The sequence below is a fragment of the Nyctereutes procyonoides genome, unplaced genomic scaffold, assembly GCF_905146905.1.
Source record: "Nyctereutes procyonoides isolate TBG_1078 unplaced genomic scaffold, NYPRO_anot_genome, whole genome shotgun sequence".
Taxonomy (NCBI): Eukaryota; Metazoa; Chordata; class Mammalia; order Carnivora; family Canidae; genus Nyctereutes; species Nyctereutes procyonoides.
Window position 1 is genome coordinate 4,020,950 of NW_026575052.1, and position 25,020 is coordinate 4,045,969.

A 25,020-nucleotide genomic window follows, 5' to 3' on the forward strand; every position below is an offset into this window, starting at 1 on the left:
ACTTCCTGGAGGAGGTGGCACCTAGGCTGAGCCCTGAAGGACAAATGCTGCCAAGGCAGAACAGAATCTTACTAACCCCACCCCTCCCTCTCCTAAGGCCAGCATTCAGCGAGTGGACGAGTGAGCCCATGACCAGCAGGTGCTGGACGGAAGGAAAGAAGGAACCATGTGAGGTCTGAAGCCTCAAGGCCCAGGCCCCAAAATCCATCTTCTCACCCCTCAGCCTTTAACTCTGTTTATAGCCCCGGGGCTAGGCTCCCACTCCCTACCCAGAGGGTCGAGCCAGCCGGCTTGGGTTCAAGTCCCAATTCGGTGGGGGGGGGGGGTCCACTCTCCATAACAAGGCAGTCATCACACCACCTCATCAAGTGCGATCCGCCAGGTAAGGTGCTTAGAACAGCGTGGGGCGTGCAGCGAGCGCTGCGTAAGTGTTTGCTAATACGAGGTACGCACTGGCTTACTCATTCACTAATTCACTTGCATTCATTCATTCCCGTTCAATCCCCCGCTCGCTCACTCCCACACTCCTCCCTCTCCTAGTCCCTCGGGGAGTCCTCCCCAAGCCCAGCTCGCCCCCCCCCCCGCCCTCTGCCCGTCCTGCATGGTGCCCGCCACACTGCTAACTACTAAGACACGTTCATCAATTGCCCCCAACTCAACACAAGCAAGAAGCTGCCCGGAGCAGGGCTGCCGTGCCGCTACCCGAGCCGGGGCGTGGGCGCCAACCTCCAGCATGGGCTTCTGGGCCAGGGGCACCCCAAGCCCCTTGGGCCTCCACCCCCAGGGCCTTGCCCACTCCCCTCTCTGACCGCCTAGAGTCTCCCAAATCCCGACCTCGCCCTGCAGGGGGGCCCCGGGCAGCACCCACTCCCCACCCACATCTCAGGCCCCGTCAGGGCCAGGAGCCCCCAGGAGCCCCCGACCCGGGTGCTTGAGCCAGCGGGGCCCGAGCCTGGAGCCCGGGCCTGGACGTGGGAGCTCCAGGGCTGGGGCCCATTTCACAAGCGAACAATTAGAGCCACATGTGGAGCATAATGATTGCGTGCTGATTAATGTTAGGTGGGCAAGAGGAAGGGCCCGCAGCTTCCTCCTTCCCCACAGGCCCTGAAGAACAGGTCGTGCGGGGAAGAGTCTGTAAAGGACATTTCCTGATCGTCATGCCGGGTCCCCTGCTCGGCACTTTCCGTGTTTTCACGGCACGGCTCGCGGTCATCATTGAGGGAAGTGAGGCTCAGAGAGGTAAGGGGACCTGCCCAAGGCCACACAGCCAAAACAGACTTGGTCCTGGAAATCAACCCTACACCAAGACTGGGGCTCCTGGCATTGTCGGGTGGGGAGTGGGCACGGCCAGGGGTCCTGACACCCCAGCCTGTCCCGGGACGAGTAGGGTTGGCATCTGGGCCACAGGACAGGGGCTGGAGCTGAGGGTGAGGTGACGTGGGGGCCAGAGGGTGGGGCCAGGGCCCAGCAGGAACAGGAGCAGGGCGGGTAACGGGAGCCTGGCCAGGTCCGGGCTGCCGGGCAGGCCCTGCTGGGCCCCGGGAGCAGCAGGCTCGTCCTGTGGAGCGGCCAGGGTGATACCAGCCTCCGCCAGCCGACTCAGCGATTGCATGGGCCCTTTCCTGGAAGCCTGCAGACGCGGTGGGGGAGTCCAGAAGGGAGGCACCTGTTTGGGGAAAGGGGGTGTGGGTTTCCCGGCCTGCGCTGCGGCTCTGCACCAGCCAGCCCGCTCTCATTTACCCCCCGGCACCCTGGGCAGCCCCCTCCTGCCGCCTGGACCCCCAAGGCCCCGGGTCCCGCAGGCAGAGCCAGCGGCAGGGACCTGCTCCAAGGTGTCCCTGGGGCCTAGAGTGGCCGGTGCCGCTGGCCACCACCTCCGCCCAGCAGTACAGCCTCCCCGGGCCCGTCGGCACCTGCCTTCCGCAGCGCCTTGTTCCGCCCCACCCTGACAGGGGCAGGCAGAGACGGGTGCCAAGGCCAGGCTGATGTGACACCATTGGTGTCCTCCTTTGGAGAATGTCAGTGGCCCTGTGCCAGGCCTAGGGGCGCCAGAGGCCTCCCCGGGATGAAGCCCGGGGCATCCCGCCGCCTAGATGGAACCACGCAGAGGACCGGGTCGGAGGCACCCCTGTCCTGGGCGGTGGGGGGCAGGCCAGGGAGCCCAGCAGGCCCGTCACACGCACTTGTCACACCTTATGGGGGCCAACAGGATCGGGGCTCGGCTGCTGCAAATGGCACCATCCCACACCCTAGCAGGGCAGGAGTGAGCGGAGGGGGGCGGAGGCGTCGGGAGGGCCGGGCACATGGGCGGGAAGCAGAGTGGACCGTGGGGCGTCGGCAGTCAGCCCACCTCCCAGAGATGCGGCGGGAACGTGCTGGTGACGGCAGGGGCTCTGTGACTGGAGATGGCTGCAGAGCCGGGAGGCCGTGCTTGTTCCAGCAAAAGGCTTCGGGGAGTAGGCTCTGGGTCAAGTGGGCCTGGGTGCAAAGAAGCTTTGCGTCTCTGGTGCTGTGCGGCCTCAGGCAAGTCCCTTCCCTCTTTGAGCCCTGGTTTCCTCTGTAAAATGTGGGCGCTACCAACAGAACCTGCTCGGAGGGCCGAGACCACAGTTAAGGAGGTGATCGGTGCCAACGGGGCCAACAACACTTAGTACCCGCTGGTGGGGGTGTTTACTGTCCCACCAGGTAGCCAAGAACTTGGCATAAAGCCTGGGACATCCGAGGCCCAGGGCGTGTGTCCAGAGCCTCTGGGGATAAGCACCCGTGTTAGGGACCCTCCCTTGCCCTTCACCTCCGAGGAAAGTGGCTCTGCACTCAGCGCCCACACAGCCCCACGCCTGTGTTCACGCGCCTTGGGCAGCCTGAGCACCACGGAGGGAGTCAGAGAGAGCTGACCGGCCCATGGGAGCAGGGAGGTGGCCACAGGCCCCCGGAGGCCGCCGTGAGGGAAGGAGGGGGCTCCCCACCTGGTGCTGGAGGCAGCCGGCGGGCTTCCTGGAGGAGGGGGCCCCCATCATCACCAGCCTGTGTGTCAGACCCCGTCCTCTCCGAGCTGAGGCCTGTCTTCCGGGGGCTGCACCCTCCCCGCACCCCTGCCCCCTGCCCAGCAGCTGCCCCCGCTGCCCCCGGGAAGCCTCTGGACGCCTCATCCCCGGGGTCCGCGAGGAGTAAGCGGGGCGCCCTCTCCGGACTGAGGGCTCTGCTGCCCCCCGGTGGCAGGACTGAGGAGGACGCTGGCCGCTGGGGGAAACCTGCTCAGATGCAGCAATTACTGTAAAAAATAAAATGACAACAAGGAGGGGGAGGGGGAGGGGAGGAGGAGGAGGAGGACATTCGTCACTGTACGGTTTGTAAAGTGCCTTCTCACTCGGTCACAGGCTGCAGGATACTGGACTGGTTTCAGAACCCGAGTCAGGATCCAGCTGCCGCTGTGACCTTGGACACGTTGTGTCACCTCTCAGAGCCTGAGTCCTCCTGCCCAACGCTGACCAACCAGGGTGGTTGCGAGGATTGGGTGACCTCACGCCAGGTGACCTCACGTCAGGTGCACAGGCCGCTCTGAGACCACCGTCACTGCCGGGGCACCTGCGCCATCCCCCCAGCACCGCCTCCCCTTTGAACAAATGCTTTTTGCAAACTCCCTTTTCACACTGTCCCCTCCTTGAAGCTGCACCTTTTTTTTTATTTTTTTTTAATTTATTTATGATAGGCACACACAGAGAGAGAGGCAGAGACACAGGCAGAGGGAGAAGCAGGCTCCATGCACCGGGAGCCCGACGTGGGATTCGATCCCGGGTCTCCAGGATCGCGCCCTGGGCCAAAGGCAGGCGCTAAACCGCTGTGCCACCCAGGGATCCTGAAGCTGCACCTTTTTTTTTTTTTTTTTTTTTTAATTTTTTTTTTTTATTTATTTATGATAGTCACAGAGAGAGAGAGAGAGGCGCAGAGACACAGGCAGAGGGAGAAGCAGGCTCCATGCACCAGGAGCCCGATGTGGGACTCGATCCCGGGTCTCCAGGATCGCGCCCTGGGCCAAAGGCAGGCGCCAAACCGCTGCGCCACCCAGGGATCCCGAAGCTGCACCTTTTTAAAAAAAGTTCTTCATTTTGTTTTAAAGATGCTATTTATTTATTTAATTTATTTATTTATTTATTTATTTATTTGACAGAGAGGGAGCTGCACCCAAGCAGGGGGCGCAGCAGGGCCAGAGGGAGAAGCAGGCTCCCTGGCTGAGCAGGGAGCCTATATGGGACTTGATCCCGGGGCCCCTCTGGGATCATGACCTGAGCTGAAGGCAGACGCTTCACTGACTGAGCCACCCAGGCGCCCCGAGTTGTTTATTTAAGTGACATCCACACTCCATGCGGGACTCAAACTCACGACCCCGACCCCGAGGTGAAGACGCGCACACTCCTCCGACCGAGCCAGCCCCAGGCCCCTAATGGGCGCTATTACTCCCATTTAACAGATGAGGGGATTGAGGCTCAGAAAGGGGACGTCACTTGCCAGGAGGCTCCTGGCTTGTAAGCAGGGAAAGCAGGCCGGGGAGCCAGGCGGCCCAGTCCCAGTGCTCGCTCCCCACCCCTCCTTCTGGACCAGGCCCCCCGCCCTCAGGGCAGGTGGGGGCGGAGAGCTCGAGAGTGGCTTCCAAAGGTCATCCTGTCCATCGCCCTGCACCCACCCCAGCCCATGACTGTTCATCCTGTTCTTCGTGCTGCTCTGGGGAGGAGATTCCATAAATCCACTTCCTCTACCCGCCCAGGTGTCGCAGTTCCCACAGTGCAGAAGTTCTACCACTTGTCTCACCAGAGTCCCTCCTGCTGTGGAGTGGGCCCATTTCCTTTTGTTCTTTGCTGCAGGACTGTCAAAGAGACAAGGGGGGTGGTACTTTTGAGGCCTGGATTGAGGAGCTCTGCAAAGAGGAAAGGTCATTCAGGGACAGGAAGTGAGAGCCCAGCCCGGGTTCAAACCTAGGTCAAGGCAGCAAGAGTGGCCAAGCTGGTCTCCTGGTGCCCAGGGCGGCCTCAGCCCAGGTGGGGCAGCCTCACCCATAGACTGAGGGCGCCCAGGCCCACCCCCTGCCCCCCTGGGCTCACGCGCCTGGCGTGGGAGCTGAGGAACAGAGCAGGTCTGAGAGCGCGGGCTCAGGGCTCATGGGGAGCCGGGTTCAAAGCCCCGCAAGCCCCTCAAGAAACATCTGCTGTGTGTCCCCTGTGTGCGGAGGCCACCGTCGGCAAGTCCATAACCGATTGAGAAAGCCCAGGGTGGCAGGAGGCGGGGAGGCCTCCCAGGGAGGCAGCATCTGGGGTGAGGCTGGAGGAGCCAGAAGCCAGACCAGAGGCTCTGCCTGGAGAACACCCCAGAAGAGCGAAGGGTCTGGGCAAGAGCCCCGAAGCTGGAATGAGCTTGGCATCTAAGTACCCCCTGGAGGGGCACCTGGGTGGCTCGGGGGTCGAGGGTCTGCCTCCGGCTCAGGTCATGATCCTGGGACCCCGGATCGAGTCCTGCACTGGGCTCCCCGCAGGGGGCCTGCTTCTCCCTCTGCCTGTGTCTCTGCTTCTCTCTGTGTCTCTCATGAATCAATAAATAAAATCTTAATAATAATAAAAAAAGAAGAGCCCCTGGAAAGATGACCAGGGCAGCAAGCCTGTGTAGGGCTCTGGCGCCTGGACACTGCCTTTCTCTCTGAACGTGCTTTCTCATCTGTAAAATGGGTTCAACAATATCAGCTTAGTATGGAGATGGATCTATAGTCTTTTTGTTGTTGTTGTTGCAAAAGATTTTATTTATTTATCCACACTCAGCAATGGAGCCCCACACAGAGCTCGATCCCACAACCCCAAGACAACGACCTGAGCTAAATTGAGAGTCCGACGCTGAACCGATAGAGCCCCCTGCAGCCCCTGCATCCTTGATAGTCTACCCTTGCCCCCCCAAGTCCCTCAGAGGTTTACTTCGGGTTTTGATCTCAAGACCAACCCTGCCCCCAACTACCCCCCCCCCCCCCCCGGCTGCTGACTACTGAATCCGTTATAGGGTGGTTTGGGGCCTTGTCCACATGTACCGCACTTCAGTTTATTTTTTATTTATTTATTTATTTATTTATTTATTTATTTATTTATTTATTTATTTATTTGTTATTTTTCACTTCACAGTTTAGAAAGCACCTCCTCCCACCTGGCCCTCGGCAGGCACTCAGAGAGAGTCGCATGCAAAATCCCAAACTCCCAAGGCCTTTCTTACCCAAACTTCCTTCGTCTGAGCAAAGGGTCATGTTCCAGCCACGCAGATCCGTAAGCCCGAAGAGTCCTGGCTCTACACCTAAACTGTTGGAATCAGAAGGCACCTCTGTGTCAAAACCCAGAAAAAGTCGTGGAGCGAGGCTCCCTGGGGCCTCCCTGGTGGGAGCAGAGCAGGAGCAGGCCGAGGTCAAGGTCGGGCAAGGACTCAAGGCCACGGAGTCCTCTCTTCCTGACCCGACAGAGCTTCTCCTTCCCAGAGGAGGGAAGTCCCGGGTCTCTGCTCTGCGGTGTCCTTGTCCCACCCCCTCCATGTCAGTAGCTTGGGTGGCACTGCCTCCAGGAAGCCTGTCCTGATCTCCTGGGAGAGCTGGCTGCTGCTTTTATTTGCCCATCCACACCCCCAGCGTTTCTCCCACGGGGGCAAAGCTTCTGCTGACGTTTAACCCACATACACCAAGGACACAGATCTGTGTGCAGCTCGGGGAGCTGTCCTCGGCGTCCTCCCCCCGGGGTAGCCCACCCTCCTCTCCCCATCTGAGTACAGTCACCCGAGAAGCGCTCTCTGTGGCTGGCTTCTCTCCCAGTGCGTCCACATCGCGTCCTGACCCACGCTTGCAGAGGCTTTACTTTCCCTGCTGTATAGTGTTCCCCATGGGAAGGGGCCACACTTTATCCATTTCTGCCACCGAGGAGCATTTGGGTCGTTTTTAGTATTTGGGTCCCTAAGAAATAGGACGGCTATGGGCAGTCTCGCCCGTGAGTTTCGGGGCACGTGAGTACACGTGTCTGTTGGGTCTGTCCCCAAAGGAAGATGGATTTGCCGGGTCACCGGGTAGCCATGTCCTCAGCCCTAGCAGATGCAGCCAAACTGTTTTCCAAAGTCATCGGGCCAGTCTGTACCCCACCAATGGGATGGGAGCCGTCCTGCTGCCCCCCACCCTCGCCAGCTCTAGAGTCTGTGTGTGAGCCCTGGCTTTGCATCCGGTCACTTGTCTCTGTCACCGGTCACAGGGAGGGGATGCTTATGTGTCCACCCGCGCCCATGGGAGACACAGATGGGAGAGGAGAAGGAAGGGGATCAGAAAGGAGAGAGAGAGGCAGGGAGAGGAGGAAGGAAGGGGGAGGGGGAGGGAAGTGTAGGTTCGAGGGGGACTGGAGGGGGGAAGGGCAGGAGGGAGGGGGGCAGGAGGGAGGGGGAGGGCTGAGGGGAACCAACAGAGAATGGGAAGGCGGCCCCCAGACCGCGGGGCTCCACCGGCCTCGCTGCCCCAGGGCTGTGCCTGCTGCTGGGACTGAAGCTTGGCTCCTGGTTCCCCCAGAAACCTCAGGGCGCCCTTTCTTTCTCAACAGTTTCATTTCCGGATCAACTCTTTGGAACAGTAGTCGGGGGTCCAGGGAGAGCGGTAGATACCAGGACCCCCTCGGCCAGTCGGTCGCCGTGGAGAAAAGGACCGAGCCCTAGGCGGGAAGGGGACTCCAGGAAGCCCCCAGGTGGCCTCCCCAAGGTCCGGGGCTTGGAGGCCAAAATCCCTGCCCTGGACATGCCTGCCCTCATCCCCCATCCTGAGGCCCACCCCACCTTCCTCCTACTCCCAGGCAAGCAGGGGCACAACCCCAGGTCCAAGGCCAAGGCCAGATTCATGGGCCAGGCCTTGTGGAGGGGGGGGCACATACCCCCAGAATGGCTCCCCAGGATGTGCTGCCTGGAAATCCCTCCCGGATGGGCACCAAATGAGGGAAGCAGGCCTGTTGAGCCCTTGTGCAGCCTGGCTCCCTGCCCCTGCCCTCCTGCTTCTCTGCCCCCTGCCCCCCACCCCCTGCCCCCCTGTCCCCCTGTGCCCCTGCCTCCCTGCCTGGCATCATGGCCCCAGCCAGCCACCAACCACCCCCCACCCCAGCTGCCAGCAGCCCAGCACAGACTCAGGTGTCAGCCAGCACCCAGATAGGCCAGGGGAGCTTGTTTCCTCTGCTTTGCCAGCCTCATGCCAACTTGGCTCTTCCCAGGCAGATTCAGCTCCGAAGGAAGCAGGGAGGCTCTTTGGTCTTCACTCGGTGCAGGAATCCTGTTCCCGGACTTTCTGAGTTCCTTCAGTCTTCAAGGGACTTCACTGCCTCACAAGGGCCCCCACACCCTGGCTCTGCGGCTCTGACATAATAAAAAGCCACCGTTTTTACCACTTGGGGCAACTTCTGATGGACCAGGCACTATGTCGACCTTACATACTTTCTTTTTCCTTTTTTAAGATTTTGTTTATTAGAGAGAGAGAGAGCACAGGGGAAGGAGCAGAAGGAGAAGGACAAGCAGATGCAGGGCTCCATCCCACGATCCTGAGATCATGTCCTGAGCTGAAACCAAGAATCAAGACCTTCAGCCCACTGAGCCACCCAGGCGCCCCAATCTCACATACGTCCGTTCACAGCAGCTCCGTGAAGTCAGCATTACTGTCAGCATTCCCATTTCTGCAAAATACGGTAACAGAGGCCTAGAGCCATTCAGTGTCTTACCTAAAATCATGTCACACACACAGATTTCCTACGTCCTAGGGGGGCCTAGGAGCAGTGACACCTCAATAGCAATGAGCACACCCAATGCCCACGTCTTGGTTTCTGGACGCCAACCTTCATAAAAGAAACTCTGCTCCTTGGAGAAATGGCTGATTCTCAGGCAGGGCAAACAGGAGGTGAGCCTAGAGCATCTTATAGTGTCAGGAAGTAAGGAAATGCTCAAAAAACAAAAAGAAAAGGGGATGTCAGACAGACACAGAAGCGGATCCGAAAGAGCTCCCAGCGGCCAAAGCTGAAATGATCTGAACAACAAAATACGTGACTTGGTATTGAATTATCACCCAAAGGTACTTTAGAATAAATGGCTGATTATGTAAGTAGGGAGAAGGGACAAACCTTCCTTACGGAAGAATCCCAAATAATGGAATTTACGTAGGTACAACCACCAGGAAGTGGGAGCGTGCCTTGAGTGGGGGGTTCTGCTTGCTTCCAAAAGTCAGGGTATGGCAAGGGGAAGAGAGTAAGCTCCCAGTTAACATCACCAGGGATGCCTGCGGGGCTCAGCGGGTGTCTGCCTTCAGCTTGGGTCATGATTCTGGGGTCCTGGGATCGAGTCCTGCATCGGGCTCCCCACAGGGAAGCCCCTCCAAATTGCCTGTGTCTCTGTCTCTCTGTGTGTCTCTCATGAATGAATAAATAAAATCTAAAAAAATTAATAAATATATTTATATTTTTTAAGATTTTATTTATTCATGACAGAGAGAGAGAGAGAGAGAGAGAGAGGCAGAGGGAGAAGCAGGCTCCATGCAGGGAGCCCAATGTGGGACTCGATCCCGGGTCTCCAGGATCACACCCTGGGCTGAAGGCGGCGCTAAACCACTGAGCCACCCGGGCTGCCCAATAAAGATAAATTTAAAAAGTGAAAAAGAATTAAAAAAAAAAAAAAGATTAACATCACCAGTAATAAGTCACGTGAACCCCACGTGCCTCCCGAGATCATGTGGGGAGAAGGGCACTTCGCCTCGTTGGTATTCCTCCCCCAAACCCATAACTCCTGCCCCGTCATAAGAAAAACATCAGAGAAACCCAAACGGAGGGACAGTGTAACAAAATTCTGACCAGAACACCTCAAAATTGTCAGGGTCATGGAAACCGAGGAAGGACAGAGAAACTGTTGCAGACCAGAGGATACCAAGGAGACGCGACAACAACGGCCAGTGTGGGATCCCGGATGGGATCCGGAGCCAGAAAAAGGACATTAGTGGGAAAACTGATGAAATCTGAATAAAATCTAGAGTCCAGTTAATAGTCATGTAGTCGTGTTGGTTTCTTAGTTTTGACAACTGTACCATGGTAAGTAATGTAAGATGTTAGCAGCTGGGAGACGGGGAGGGCCTACAGAAGTCGCTGTGCCACCTCTGAAATTTTTCCGGAAATCTACAATTATTCCAAAGTAAAAACTTTATTTTTAAAAATCACATGGGAAAAAAAAAAATCACGTGGGTATCGGGCAGCCCAGGTGGCTCAGTGGTTTAGCGCTGCCTTCAGCCCAGGGTGTGATCCTGGAGTTCCAGATCGAGTCCCACATCGGGCTCCCTGCATGGAGCCTGCTTCTCCCTCTGCCTGTGTCTCTGCCTCTCTCTGTGTGTCTCCCGTGAATAAATACATAAAATCTTAAAAAAGGGATCCCTGGGTGGCGCAGTGGTTTGGCGCCTGCCTTTGGCCCAGGGCGCGATCCTGGAGATCCGGGATTGAATCCCACGTCAGGCTCCCGGTGCATGGAGCCTGCTTCTCCCTCTGCCTGTGTCTCTGCCTCTCTCTCTCTCTCTCTCTCTCTCTCTCTCTCTCTGTGACTATCATAAATAAATAAAATTTTAAAAAAATCTTAAAAAAAAAACTCAAAAAAAAAGAAAAACAAACACAAGAGCTAACGAGTGTCTTTGGTCCTCAGGCCTACTCGAATCTGGTACTTTGCCAACCGCAGCCCGCGAGGTCTAATTCAGACACAGCCTCGCCGTCCCCTCCTCTGGTTAAGACGTGAACACTCCCTGCTGGGGGGCAGCCAGAGACCCTCCTGACCTCGAGCTAGAGGAAGTGGGGGGCTGCGGTGGGGCAGCATCAGACAGCTTGCACACTCCAAGCAAAGGCATCATGGGAGTTTATTTACAGAAAAGTCACAGCAACCAGGGCCCAGCAGGCTGCGGCCAGAAGACCCCAGGTATATACATATCTGACCCCTCAGCACCAGCGCCGTCCCCAGCCGAGCCCCTGCCAGAGGGACCCAGAGTCAGGCAGCGTGAAGGCAGTGGGCTCCGGTCCTCGCCAGGTGTCACAGGTCACCTGTGCAGTCCCTATGCCGGAGGAAGGACCTGCATCGGCCTTTAGTGCGGACTTCGAGGCGCGCGAGGACAGGCTGGACCCTGCAGGGCAGGCCACGGAGCACGGGACCCCCACAGGCCCCTCCAGACCTGCCCAGGAGCTGAGCACGGAGCTGGTGTCCCAGGCCACGCCTGCCCATCATGTGGGAGGCTCCCCCAGTTTGCTGGTGGCACTTGTGATCCGCTTATTCTCTCGGAGGTTTCGAAGGCGGGCATTGAGGCTGCCGATCTCCTCCACGTGGGCCTGGGGCACCCACCCCTTCTCGCCATCTGCCAGGCGGACCCCCTCCAGCCAGCCTAGGGGCACGCAGGCCAGGAGCAGCATCAGTGGCATCCAAGGGACACCAGGGCCAGCCTGCAAGGGAATGCCTAGGCCCTGACGCAAGCCTTGTCTGCACCCCTGGGCCCAAGGAGACCTCATCCCAGCATCCCAGCCCCAGGAAGGACCCTGCCTCTCGCAGCAGTCTTGTAGGTGAACTTCTGACCTGTTTTTCCCGGCACCCTCTAAGAAGGGTGTTTCCCACTCTCCCCTGTCAGTCACTGAATCTTTCCCAGAGCAGGAAGTTCCTCCTCTTGTCTAACTTGATTCCTACATGCTGTGGTTGATCAACACTTGCATAATCTTTTCTTGTGACTTCTTAGCCACCTAGTTACCTCCTGCCCGCCCAAAACCCATGGGGGTTGGGGAGCGGGAGCCTTCCCAGGAGGCTCCTCTCACCGTCGCTGGTTCGGGTCCTCACTGCCAGGATGTCAGTCTTCTCCAGAGTCAGCTCGTCTGGCTGCAGAGCCTTGTATGTCCGGACACACTGCACCTGGGGGCGGTCTGACAGCCCAAGGGAGAGTGGGGGAGGGTAATGGGGGGTGTGGAGGGGGAGGAGAAGGAAGCAAAGGGGTAGGAGGGTGGCTGCTGCTGCTGCTGAATTTTCTCTGCGCCTCCCTCGGCCCACCCTGGCCTCTTTCCTCTCTTGCCCTAAACACAAGCCCTGGGTGAATGCCGTCCCTCCCAGCTTGGGGGCTCTCACTTCCCCAGCTCAGTCCTGCACCTCGACGCTGACCTCCAGGCCAGTGTCCAGCCGCCCCCAGGTCCCCCCCACAACAGAAATGGCCCCTTCACGTGCCCCTGCCACTACTCCAGGACTTCCTCTAATCCATCCTGCTCAACTGGGACAAGACTTACATCAGTCCCCCAGCTGAAACCCTCCCGGGGCTTCCCACTCCTCCGAATAAAATCCAAAGTCCTCCCCACATTGCCTCCTGGCTTAGCCTCCCCCCACCCCTTGCTCGTGAAGGTCAGCAACACTGGCTGCCCTGCTGTTCCCCCAACCACTCTGAGCTCCCTCCTGCCTCGGGGCCTTGGCACTGCTCGCCCTCCTTCCAGGAGTACTTTTGCCCAGATCTTTCCATGGCTGCCCCCTTCATCCTTCACAGGCCTTTCCTCTCTGGAGTGGGGTGGAGCTCACCCCACAGCCCCAACAGGACTCCTAGCCCAAGCCGGGGAATCTGCTTCAACCTAGGCCCTAGGCTCTTTCTCCCACAGTAGGCAGGCTGGCAGTCCGGGGAAAACCACAGGCTTTGGGGCCAGACCTGGCTTGAATCCCAGCTCCGCTATCCCCTGGCTGGCTGACCTTGGGCAAGTTACTTAACACTCCTGAGCCTGTTTTTCCAGATGTGAATAAAAATGAGTCTACAGGCAGCCCAGGTGGCTCATCGGTTTAGCGCCGCCTTCAGCCCAAGGCGTGATCTTGGAGACCGGGGATCGAGTCCTGCGTCAGGCTCCCAGCATGGAGCCTGCTTCTCCCTCTGCCTGTGTGTGTGTCTCTCTCTGTGTCTCTCATGAATAAATAAATAAAATCTTTTCTTAAAAAAAAAAGGAGTCTACCCCTCAGGGTTTTCATAAGGATTAAGTGAAATAAATGCATATAAAGCCCCTAACACTGGGCCTGACGCATGGCAAGTATGGGTAGAAATGAGTTCCCTTCTTCTCCCTTCTGCAGCTTGGCCCTAGCCCCCCAGCTCAGAAACCCTTGACTGGTACCCAGGGTCCCTCTGACTGGGCAGCACTGGGGCGTAGTGGCTACACTCACACCCCAGAGAGAAGCCTCTGTGTCAACGGAGCTGCTCCCTCACCCCCCACCCCAACCCCAGGGCCACTTGGGTTCCTGCCCTCTGCGACTGAGGCAAAGGGGGAGACAGCCCGGGGGCACCATGGCACCAGGCCTGGAGAAAAGGGGGATGTGGGCCTAGAGGCGGGTGGGGGAGGCAGGCTGCTACCTTGGCCCTCGCTGAAGACCTCCTTATCCTCCTGGGAGCTGGAGGGGCGCATGGCTGAGATCCACCGCTGCTTCTCACTTCTAGGGAGGGGAGGCGGAGTTGTCACAACGCAAAGTGCAATCTCCCCGGGCCACAGTGGTGAAACGGCTGGGAGAATTGGGTATGATGTCCAGACTCAGGACACCGACCACCCGCCCACCCTACAGCCCTGTCCCCAAGCCGGGGCCCCACCCAGCTGTCTGCAGAAGAACAGAGCAGGCCCAGAAGCCCCTGAACGCCAGCTCCATCCGTGTCCTGCCTCATGCCACCCTCCTGCAGCCAGACTGGGAGGGCCTGTTGCCTGCCAAGGGGTCCCCTCGCCCCCCACCCTAGCCCCACTCACTCGGTCCGGGCCCTCAGCAGGAACTGGTGCTTCGCATGTTGGCCATGGAGGAGCTGAAGGAGGAACACGTGGCCAGGGATGCCCTGGAGCTTCAGGCTCAGATCCTTCACCTGGAGCTCGGCCATCCTGGCGTGGACAAAGACGGCAAACTTCCCTAGCCTGCGGGGACAGGGGAGGGGAGGTCAGCCTGGCTCGTCCTCAGGCTCCCAACCCCCCCTCGGGACAGGTGAGTGCTGGTCAGAAGGGTTGGCTGCCCCTCTGGCTCCCTCCCCAAGGAAACTTGGCTGCCGAAGGGCATCACCTCCCTAACAGCCGGCGGAGTCCCACAAGGAATGGAGACAGCCACTCCCGCTGGTTCCCTGACCAAAGTAGAAGGTGACAAAAACTCATCCCTATCTCCGGGGCGTGCCTTCAGGTTCTCTCTGAACCACCGCCCCCTCCCAGTCCCTGTTCGAAACAGCCAACGGGGAGCCCTCCCCACTGGATGAGACCCTTGCTGCTTACTGTCTGACTCTCTAACTGGTATGGAAGGAGAACTCTGCCTTTCGTTTGCCATCTACCCCAGGGCTTGACACCGCCTGGCCCATAATTCGGGTTCAATAAACACTTGCAGGAAGGATGGGTAGGTGGGTGGGTCAAGGATGTCCCACAGATTCCTTCTTCTCAACCTGTCTAAGCAGAAGTCAGTAATTCCCACTCCAAACAGGATCCCCTCACTGTGCCCGTTCTGGGGAAGACTTCCTGAAGGTGCCCAGGAGGAAACTCAGCCATCGTTCCGGCCTCCTCCCTCCCTGTCCATACACAGCCAGACAGCAGCTCCATCCTACAAACGCAGGAACTCCCTGTCGTCCCTGGAGTCCACTTCCCACAAGCCCCGAACACTTCAGGAGCACCTACTCTCACCTGGGCAACTGCAATAGCATCTGGTCTCTCCCCTTCCAGTACATCCTCCAAACTAGACAGGAGTAAAATGTCACTCGTCTGCCTAACTCCCCATGCTCCCCATGGCCCTCAGAAAGCCCAGCCTCTGTACCATGACTTTTAACCCAACTTCCTTCTCTGCCCTTCCCCTCTACAAATCCAACCATATTAGGCTCCATCATCCCCCAAACACACTCTGCTGTTGTATCTTACTGTGACTTTGCTATATCCTCCCAAACTCCAAATTATCCTTCAAAACTGAGCTCAAATGTCCCTTCCTATTTGAAGCTTTACTGCTGGGGCAGCCCCGGTGGTGCAGCGGTTTAGCGCCGCCTGCAGCCTTCGGCGTGATCCTGAAGACCCGGGATCCAGTCCCACGTCAGGCTCTCTTGAATGGAGCCTGCTTCTCCCTCTGCCTGTGTCTCTGCCTCTCTCTCTCTCTCTCTCTCTCTGTCTCTATGAATAAATAAATAAAAATCTTTAAAAAAAATGAAACTTTATTGATCCTCACCCCATACCAGGGAATACTACAGTAGGAGAGCACCTTTCCATCAAAACCCTGACCACGTGGTTATCAGGATGTATTTTTATTGTTCTGAGAGCCCCTATGGGCACCCATCAGAGCCCTAGCACCCATCAGGGCCCGGTAGAGAAGAGCAGTTCAGTGACACTTTAGTGAATGAAGGAATAAATCAGGAATGAACCCTTCCCATAGTATAAGAAGCCCATTCTTCACCACGTCCAGCCTTAAGGCTTACCTACTCAGAAAGTCTTCCCCCTCATCCCAAACTGATAATAGTTACAGCTGATAGTGACTGAGTGTTCAGTGTGTGCCAGGCACTGTGCTAAGCTCTTTCCATGAATTATTATCAGACTGAGTCTCCCTACATGATAGTCTCTATCTTACAGATGGAAGATAGGATAATACAATGGTTAAGAGCCTGGGATCAGACATCAGACAGACCCGGCCTCCTGGCTTCTGCACTTGCTAGATCCGTGATGATCTTGAGAATAACAAGGGAGCCTACTGTCCAGGGAGATGTTTAGAGGAATGAAGAGAATAATCCACACGGCATGCCTGGCACAGAATAGGCGCTCAGTAAATGTTGGCCACTAGCCTTATGAGTCAGGGTGGAGCCGGGACTCCCAGATTGTGCTCTTGATCTCTGCTCTATTTGGCTTAGGCTCAGACCAGCATCAAGTCCTCTGCATACTGTCCAGCCCTTGGTTCTCAGGTCTGGAAAATGGACTAGCCTCACATCTCTGCCTTCTCTGGGGGAGCCTGTGAAGCTCAGGGTGCCCCAGCAGCACAGTCCGGCACAAACAGGGGCTCTCGGGGCCAGTGATGGACCGTTTGTGAGCTCCATGGTGGAGAAGAAGGGACCTGGCTCCCATCTACTTCCCCCCACCCTGCCCAGACTCACTCCTTCCGCCGGGAGAGCAGCAAGCAGTCATTGAAAAGGTGCAGGTAGACGGCCTTGCTGGACAGCTTCAGCTTGGCGGGGGGCGCTGCGGGCAGTGGGGCCAGCTCCACCAGTTCCCCATGCCGAACCAGCCAGCGGGCCTGCGAGATGAGGGGGAAGATCTGGAAGGATGGAGGAGGCAAAGGGGAGGGCAGGTCAGGCCTGGGACAGCAGGGCAGAGAGCACAGACCCAGGGCGGCGGGGGCGGGGGGCAGTGGTCGGGGATGGGCTGAGAGGAGCTGGCCCGCGGTGCCCAGGGAAGGAGGGAACAAGCTGCCCCTTTGTGGATCCCATCCTGCCAGCTGCAGGCATGCACCTTGCCCTCAAAGTGGATCTTCTTGCTCAGGTGGATGAGCTCCTCTGTCCTCTTCATGGACTGCACGCTGGTGTTGCATTCTTGCACCAGCTGGGGAGGCCGTGGGTGGGTCACCTCCTGCAGCCCCCCAACCCCAGCTCACAGAGCCTAGCCTCAGGCTCCCACCTGGGGCTCATTTGGAGATATGTCAGGGTTCTGGGGAGGCCCCGGGGAGCTGAGCTCACCTCCTTGAGGGCATCGAAGGCCTTGGTGGCCACATCTTCGTCTTCAGAGCCCTGTGCTGTCCGCTTCAGGATGTTCTGGAGGGTGGGGTCACTGCAATGAGGCAGGCCGAGCCCTCCACCCATCACCCTGCCCACCCATGGATACTCAGAAGGGGCTGTGGAGGGCACAGCACCATTTCCCTCGTGCAGCCCTCACTGCAGCCCGGTGCCCTCCAGGTACCTCCACCAGCATCTTGAGGCGGGTGATCCTCTGAAATGGCAAGATAAGGAAGGAGGTGAGGGGCAGACGTTGGCATACAGGAGACTCCTCCAGGCGAGCCAGGATGCCAGGGAACTTGGGGTTCTCCAGGCTGGAAGATGGGGAGGAGCCTGGGGTCACAGATGGGTTTGTAGATCCCATGAACTGCCAGGATTCATGACCCCAGCCACCCTCTTGGTTTCCTGGGTGCCTTCTCAGTACATCCTCCTTGCCCCTTGGGGTTGGGTCTAACCCTATGCTGGTCAGAGAGCCCTGTTCAGGAACCATTCCCCTCCCAGGTCACCCTTCTTCACCCAGTCCTCTGTGCCCACTCCCGCCTAAGCCTCCTTTATCCTCCCCTCCCCTTCAGAGCCTCCAGCCCTACAGCAGGCGCTGGTAGGTGCGCTCCTGGTAGGCCTGGTTGGTGACGTAGGGCAGGTACACTCGGCGGAAGGCTGGACAGTGGTGCAACACAATGTCGCACACGCTGAAACGCAGGACATCTGCCTCTAGCCGCTGCTCCAGGTCCTGCAGGAACCTGAGGGGTCCAGCGAGAGGTCAGGGTCAGGGCCAAGCAGAGACCCCAGACCTGGGATACCCGCCAATCACAGGCCTTGTCCCCGCCCGCTCCCTCACCTCTCGCTGGTGCTCTTGACCTCGGGCAGTTTGGAGAAGAGCCACTGCTTGTCCTGCACCCCCAGACATTCGCTCAGCTCAGCAGAGCCCAAGAAGTGGCCCACGGCCACGGACAGGCTGTGGATGTATGAGGCCTCGGATGTGATCAGCTCAAACTTGGCCTGAGTGAGGGTGGACGCGGGGTTGAAGAGGGCCGTACCGGCCCACCCCGGACACTGTGGCCTCGCTGACCACCCGCCCTCCCGACCCTGTCACTCCTTCTCCCCTCCCCCTGCTGCCCAAGCCCTGGACACCACCCCTCGTCCGCCCCCTTCTCTGGCCCCGCCTCCGATGGCCTGGTGCCAGGCGGGTCTAGGGGACCACGTCCGGCCGCGCGCAACTGTTCAAGCTCCGCTGAAGACCTTGCTTGAGCCTCTAGCTCCACCCGCACCCCAAGCGCCCTCGGTCCCTCGCCCACCACGCGTTTTCTCTCCGCAGGGCTCGGCGGCTCCGCGTCCTCGCGGACCCAGCCTGACCCCGCCCCGGGCCCGCCCCCGTCCAGCCGCCGCCGGCGCCTTGCGCCGCACCCTCGCGTCCCCCTAGCAGCCGCCCCACCTTGCCAGGTCCCGGCACCCCCCTTCCGCAGAGACGGCCCCGCTCTCCCCGCGGGGTCCCACGCCCACCTCCGGGGATGGGAGGTCCCGCCGGCCCCGCCCCCGAGGCCCCGCCCCCAGAGGCCCCGCCCCCTCGAGGCCCCGCCCCTCGAGGCCCCCTCGAGGCCCCCTCCGCCCACCTCCTGCAGCTTGCAGTCGCGCAGGCTCAGCGTGGCCAGGACGCCGCTGCCGCGCACGTCGGGGATGTCCTGCCACAGCGAGAAGGTGGAGCCTCGCGCCGAGCGCTGCGCCCGGAAGGAGCTGCTCGGGGAGAGGTTGGCGCGCGGCGGCCCGGGCCCCTCCTCCGCGCCCTCCGCCTCGTCCCCCGGGCCCTCCTCCTCGCGCTGCTGCCGCCGCAGTTCGCGGGCGCTGGCCACGTCGCTGTATTCCTGGTAGAGGACCGCTGGGCGGGGAGAGGGGCGGGGAGGGCGTGGGCGCCGCCTGCAGGCTCGGCTGCGGCCCGGCTCCCGAGAGCCGCGACCCCCCTCGTGCACGCACCACCCACTCCCGCTCCTTCCAGAGGCGCGGCTGGCGCACCCACTGCGCGCTGGCTGCTGTGCTGGCCCGCGAGGCTCAGCGCTCTCTCCCTCTCTCTCGCTCTCTCTCTCTCTCTCTCTCTCTCTCGCCCCCAGCCCCTTCCTCCCACGTACTGTTAAGGAGAAACCGAGACTGGCGCCGCTCGCTGGCGCTCCCGGAATCCAGCGCCTGCTCCTCCTGCGTGTCCAGCCTACGGAAGGGGCAGCGTCAGGGCCCCTCTTCGCCCGCACCCCCCCCCCCTCCTCCGACGACGACTGCGGGGTGGGAGACAGACAGTACCTGGGCTCCGGCCAGCCGCTCTGGCCCGTGCTCGGGTCAACAGGCGCCGGCGTCGCCAAGCCGTCCAGCCTCATCTCTCCGCGGCGCCACTCCCTTCCAGATGCTTTTCCTGGAGAGGGTGAGAGTTGAGGGTGGGTGGCTCCCAGAATGATGCTGGGCACTGGGGTGCCACACTGCGGCTGACCAGCACCCAGTCTCAGGTGTGGGTCGTGCCCCATGGTGCATCTGGCGGGTGGCCTGCTCTTAGGGTCCCCGGGGGAGAAGCTGGTACCTTCCCGAGCTATGCCAGTGCCGGCCCCCGGGGTCAGCACCCTGGCTGCTGAGTTCCGCCCCAGGCGCAGGGAAGAGTGCAGCCGGGTCATCAGCTCAGAGGCTGAGAAGCGCCTCCGCTCAGGCCCCTCCAGGCCGACTCGGGAGGGCGCAGACAGCTCCAGGGGCCTGGGCTCCTCTGTGCTCAGGGCCTGCTCTGTTGCCTGGCCAGGCTCCAGGAAGACAGTGTGGGCTTCAGGGCTGCCAGGGAGCTCTTCCCGCTGATAGACCCGCATCTTGCGCCCTATGGGGACGTGGGGTGAGAGCAGAGGCTGGCATGCATCCACTGGGCGCCCTCCCCACTCCTCCCTGCTGCTACCCTGTGGCCCTGGGCATCTGAGGGAAAGGTCAGTGTTTTTGCCAGGATCTGGTCCCCACCCCGCCCCCACCCCCAATGGGATCAACAAGAGGGGCAGTAGAGAGAGCACAGTGCCTGGCTGCAGTGGGCAAAGGGCCAAGGAGCCCAGGACAGCCACTCATTTGCTGTATAACCTCCAAGTCACTTGTCTTCTTTGAGCTCAGGTTCTCTTATCACTAAAATCTACCACTTGTTCTGCTTGTTTGGGGGAATCCTGGGGCTTAAGAGTCTTAAAAGAGCCACCCAACTTCTCCCCTATCTGCCCCACTGGGCCACCACCCCCCTACCCAGAGTGACTCACAGGCTGACTTCTTCTCTGAGCCATGACTGGCCCGGCGCTGTGGCTGTGGGTGCTGGGGACTCCAGGGTCCCTCCAGAGCTGGGGGCTGGGCACTAGGACAGTGTGGCCAGCTGCCAGCCCTGCTGGGCCGCATCCCCCCACTGGTGCAGTTCTCGGTGTCTGGGACTCCCGGGGATGGTGGCCATAGCAGCCCTTGGAGAGGAGGAGGGGTCCCCAGGGACCAGCGGCTGCCAGGAGCCCGCAGCTCCTCTGGGGTGACAGGGAAGAGATCCAGACACAGAGGACTCGGAGGCTGCAGGGTGGGCAACTCTGCAAAGGACAGACTCTCCTGCTGGCACACAGCTACTGGGCGGCGGGCAGTGCCACGTGGCCCAGCCAGGTGGGACTGGAGGGTGGCAGGTGGCCCACAGTCCATTCCTCCTTTGCTCTGCCACCCACCTGGGCCTGCAGGAGAAAAGGTATGAGAGGCAGACACGGAACAGCAGGGCTGGCCAGCAAGCCATCTTTGACTTGGGGGCCTGGACCAACTCTTGTGTACACGTATGTACAACATCTGTACGAGCACACTTCCACACCTAATTGCACGGTAATAGCTAACACTTAGGGGCACCTGGGTGGCTCAGTAGTTGAGCTCAGGTCATGATCCAGGGTCCTGGGACCGAGTCCCACATCAGGCTCCCTGCGGAGAGCCTGCTTCTCCCTCTGCCTATGTCTCTGCCTCTCTCTCTGTGTCTCTCATGAATAAATACATAATATCTTAAAAAAAAAAAAAAACACTGGGCAGCCCGGGTGGCTCAGTGGTTTAGTGCCACCTTCAGCCCAGGGCCTGATCCTGGAGACCAGGGATCGAGTCCCATGTTGGGCTCTCTGCGTGGAGCCTGCTTCTCTTCTCCGTCTCTCTCACTCTCTCTGTGTCTCGAATAAATAAATAAAATCTTTAAAAAAAAAACACTTACTTGGCACTTACTGAATGGCAGGCCAAGTACTTTCTATATATTATTTCATTTAATCCTCACAACCCTGAGTTGATGCCATTTTTTAATCCCCATTTTATAGGTGAGGAAGGTGAGACACCGGTTATTTGGCATACGGGGGAGCCAAGATTCAAGCCAAGCAGTCTGGCTTCTGAGTCTGCGCTTTAACCACCTCGTGCATTTTTAACTCTCACTGACCTATGACCAGACACACATACATACACTGTCACACAATCCATGTATGTTCCATGTACCTGCACACACGTTCTCTTCCGAGTACACACATGGACGTACACGCTTTCATAGGTACACTCGGACACTTCCAATTCACAGGCTCACGCATTCACACACTTTTTACACAACTACATATATTCACACTCTCTCATACGCACATACACGCGGACCCGTCAGATGTTTATGTACCCACTCGAGCTTTCTCCCGCTCCTGTTCTGTCTGCACGCACACACCAAGGTACAAACACACAGGCCCAGAAGTCCTTGCTTTGGTGTTACCCAGCCTCCTCTCCCAGGCCCAGAGCAGCAGCCCTCGGCGCTGAGTGGTGCCCACACCCTGCCAAGCTGGCTGGGAGGGTCACAGACTGGCAGGCGGGCCACCACCCAGATCTGGCTGGGCCCTCCAGGGACAAGGGCAGGGAGATGTCCTGGCTCGCCAGCCTGGGGCGAGAGAGGGGCTCTTCCCTGCCCCAGCTCCCAGCCCTGGGGTCAGCTTGACCAGGTTCTCTCCGGGCAGGAAGTCATCCCCAAGGAGTCTGCTGGAGCCTCAGGACAGGCCTAATGATGGAGGGATCTGAGCCCCCACAGCCCTTCCCCTGGGGCCCTCCCCTGGCCGCCCTCCTGCACCCCTCACCTCTCCAGCTGAAGGCCGCTGCCGATGTTGTTCTGCTCCGGCAGGGGAAGCCCTCTCTCTGCCCAGCTGGCTGGGGAAGATCCCACCCAGACAAAGAGTTTGATTCATCAAACCCTGTGGTGAGGCAAGCGGGAGGGAGGGAGGGAGCACGCAGCGGGCTGGGCGGGGGCCTACCCTAGCCTGGCCTCACTGTGGGCAGGCAGGGCAGCAAGGACCCCCCCACCCCCCAGAGGCTCCTCAGGCCAGAGGAGCAGTGTCCCGCCTGACAGGGCGAGGAGACCCAGGGGACAGAGACACAGAGCCCCCTTAGGGAACGTCTCAGAACAGAGACCCCAAAACACTCAAACCCAGAAAACCACAGACTCTGAGACACTCAGGGACCCACAGAAACAGAGACACTGTAAATTTCACAGGCCAGATACTCAGAGACCGATGCGAAGCCCAGAAAAACCCAGGGAGACAGATGGACAAACGTTTTGTGGCCGGCAGGGTTGCCAGTCTAGTGAGGGAGCTAAAAATGAAAACAGTTACAATCTGGGTTGGCAGGAGCCAAGCCAGAGGAACCATCAGTGCTGGGCTCAACTGGACCTGAGCATTCCAGGAAGGCTGCCTGGAGGAAGTAATGACTAACTGTTCAGGCTGAAACACCCAGGGACCCAGTAAACATCGACTGGGAGAAAATCTTGACCTGAGAGGAACAGTGACAGCGTCAGTGACCGTGGGAGGGAGGGATGGAGGAGAGGACCCGGTGGGGGACCTTTCTACCTGTGCAGGCACCCAACAGCTCCTCTGCTCTCTTCAGCCCCTCCCTGGGGCGGGGTGGGGGTGCTCCCAAGAGCCAGTTACCCTGCCGGGCCCTCCCCGCAGGGACAGCTTTAGCGCGTACCTTAAACCTCTGTCCATCTGAGCACGTCTCTATCTCCTCATCTGATAAATAGGCTAGTCATAGTAGCTTTAAAGCACTAATACGAGAATTAATGATAGCACATGTAAGGCGCCTAGCACGCAGTGGGAGCTCTATAGTCGATAGTCATTCAACGGAGTATTAGTCTTTCTCTAGTCAGGCAGGTGGCTTGGGTCATCACACAGATGGGGAAACTGAGTCACTGAGAATGAGCCCCACCCTTCTTTGAAGGAGCATATGGAAGGAGGCATGAGACCACTGCCTGCCCAAGAAGTCTCTTCCTCTCCAGGAATCTGCAACCCTCAACATGGAAATCCTACTTGCTTCGGTGGGGACCTATGTGCGAGAATACACACATGCCTCTGCTCCCTCGCATTCTGGGACATCCTCGCCCCTTGGATTCTGGAAGCCCCTGGAGCACACCCCCCCCAACACACACACCCTTCTGAGTTCCAGGGATAAATGAGCAAAAACATGGAGGCCTTGGGGCAGGAGCACCCCCTATTAAAGGCTTAGAGGAGAAGCCTGGGTGAATGTCGGGGGAAGGCGGTAGAAGGCTTTCTGGAGGGAGGAGGCTGGAGGCAGGTTCCTAGGGGGAAAGTCAGGAATGAGTCAACCTCCACCTCTGTTCAGACCAAAGAGCAAAGAGAATGACCCCTCTAGCTTGGATACCCTCTAGCTTCCAAAGATGTGGCCCACTTAACCTCAGTGCTGGGGACCAAGGAGGGGTAGAGCTGTGTTCATACTGTGTGCAGCTCATCTCTGCTAGAGAGAGAGAGAGAGAAAAAAAAAAAGGAAAAAGCCTCAGGAAGAGAACTGGTCCCAAATAGCAGGGACATTCCCTGCCCCAGACATGACCACCGAATACTCTAGGGCCAAGGATCATTCTGGAACTCACAGGTGAAAACCTTTGCCAAGGTTCAAGTCGAGCGTTGCCACTACCAGCTATGGGGCCTTAGGAGAGTCACAGCCTGTTCTTGGGCCTCAGTGTCCCCATCCGTAAAGTGGCACATAAGGTCCCTCCTGGCTGCCCCCTCTAGGAAACCTGTGTCATCTGCAAGCAGATAAGGATGGGCAGGGGCCCAGGAGGGTCCCATTCAGTGGACACTGCTAGTCACAGGGACAATGGGCCCACTTGGCAAGGCTGGCAGAGAGGGTCTCTGGGTACTACTACAGTTTAGGGAGAGCACCTCTGGCTTCCTGCGCCCAGGATTTCCCTGCCCCCCTCCCTGATCCCCCTTGCCCCATGCCCAGAGAAGGAAGGCCCAGCCATGGCCCCTGTGCCCCTTAAGGGACAAAGCTAAGTGGAAGGTCAAGACTGGAAAGAGGATCCAGGCCAAACAGGCTGTTGAACCCCAGGAGGCCATAAGTGGGTGGGAGCCAGGATCAGAGGCCAGGCAGGCAGCACAAAGGACTCACTCTGGGAAGACTGGCGGGAGGAGGATGGGACTGCTGGCAGCAGGGTGGGGCCCTACCTCAGCCAGGGAGCTCCGTCCAGCCTCCGACACGGTCCAGGGCTCCAGACCACCTGGGGGCTCTGGGGTTGTAGCCGGGTTCTCAGGGGACGATGTCAGCATGGCCCCTGAGCCGGGCAGTGCAGGATCCCGGGTATTGTGTGGGGCAGGGAGGGGGGAGGCGAAGGCGGAGGGAACCTCGCAGGCGGGCAGGCGGCTGTCTCAACGTGCCTGCTCCCCGCCCCCCTTCCCCAGAACCGGTTTGGCCAGTCTGGGGTACAAGAGGGGGGCTGGAACAATGGGAGTCCTATACCCAGGAGAGGCTCTGAAGGACCCCAGACCGATATCCTAAAGATGGGGGAAGCACTGCTCTTCCACGCTGGAAACAGGTCACCCCTCTTCTGAAGGGGTGAGATTGCTGGGGGTGGGGGGAGAGGCTTCACAGAGAACCGCCCAAGCCTTGGACTCCTCAGGGACCCTGAGAACGCTGCAGTTGGCTGACCCCTCTCTGAGCTGGCTACGGCACCTATAAAATGGGAATGCTCATCTCCATGGTGGGGGGATGGAAATCGCGAAGGACGGTAGTGTGGTGCATCCAGGACCTTCCCGGCAGGCCCTTCCAGCATCACTGCTCTCAGGAATGACCCAACCTTGCCACCTCCAATGGCCTCCTCCACCAGGAAGCCTTCCCTGACTCTAGTCCACACCAAATGAGCCCTTACTAAACCAACAGCCCAAGCAGAAGCAACCTCCAGTAAGGAAGCAGCAGCAAGCCTGCAGTCTTCCCAAGCCCATGAGAGGGAAAGCTGTTCTCTTCCTAATACTACC

At 59.1% G+C, this 25,020-nt stretch overlaps 1 protein-coding gene across 10 annotated transcripts; it reads right to left on the reverse strand.

Annotated features, from left to right (window-relative positions):
* Positions 1 to 10,889: 10,889 nt before the first annotated feature.
* ARHGEF19 (Rho guanine nucleotide exchange factor 19) lies at positions 10,890 to 24,389 on the reverse strand. 10 transcript variants are annotated; one of them, XM_055332276.1, is made up of 17 exons: positions 24,214 to 24,387; positions 21,835 to 21,904; positions 19,993 to 20,436; positions 19,296 to 19,577; positions 19,025 to 19,133; positions 18,859 to 18,935; positions 18,349 to 18,611; positions 17,577 to 17,737; positions 17,326 to 17,478; positions 16,923 to 17,052; positions 16,703 to 16,777; positions 16,479 to 16,568; positions 16,124 to 16,284; positions 13,779 to 13,937; positions 13,397 to 13,476; positions 11,844 to 11,948; positions 10,890 to 11,422 (listed from the first exon to the last, which is right to left on the reverse strand). In XM_055332276.1, the coding sequence occupies exons 1-17, from the start codon at positions 24,313 to 24,315 to the stop codon at positions 11,265 to 11,267; spliced, it is 2,619 nt and encodes an 872-aa protein (XP_055188251.1). In that variant the 5' UTR covers positions 24,316 to 24,387; the 3' UTR covers positions 10,890 to 11,264. The 10 variants fall into 10 exon arrangements, with proteins under 10 accessions (XP_055188251.1, XP_055188250.1, XP_055188254.1 ...); XM_055332275.1 differs by having other exon boundaries at positions 10,890 to 11,480; XM_055332279.1 differs by having other exon boundaries at positions 10,890 to 11,480; positions 21,835 to 23,500; positions 23,637 to 24,296.
* Between the last annotated feature and the right edge of the window lie 631 nt (positions 24,390 to 25,020).

Bases quoted from the DNA above. Each gene is read 5' to 3' on its own strand.
- ARHGEF19 (XM_055332275.1), bottom strand. From the start codon at position 24,315: ATGCTGACATCGTCCCCTGAGAACCCGGCTACAACCCCAGAGCCCCCA. The intron at 19,578-19,992 runs GTGAGTCACTCT...ACGTCCCCATAG, and splicing joins CTCAGAGAAGAAGTCAGCCT to GGCGCAAGATGCGGGTCTAT. The intron at 13,477-13,778 runs GTGAGTGGGGCT...TCCCCTCCCTAG, and splicing joins CTGCTGAGGGCCCGGACCGA to AAGTGAGAAGCAGCGGTGGA.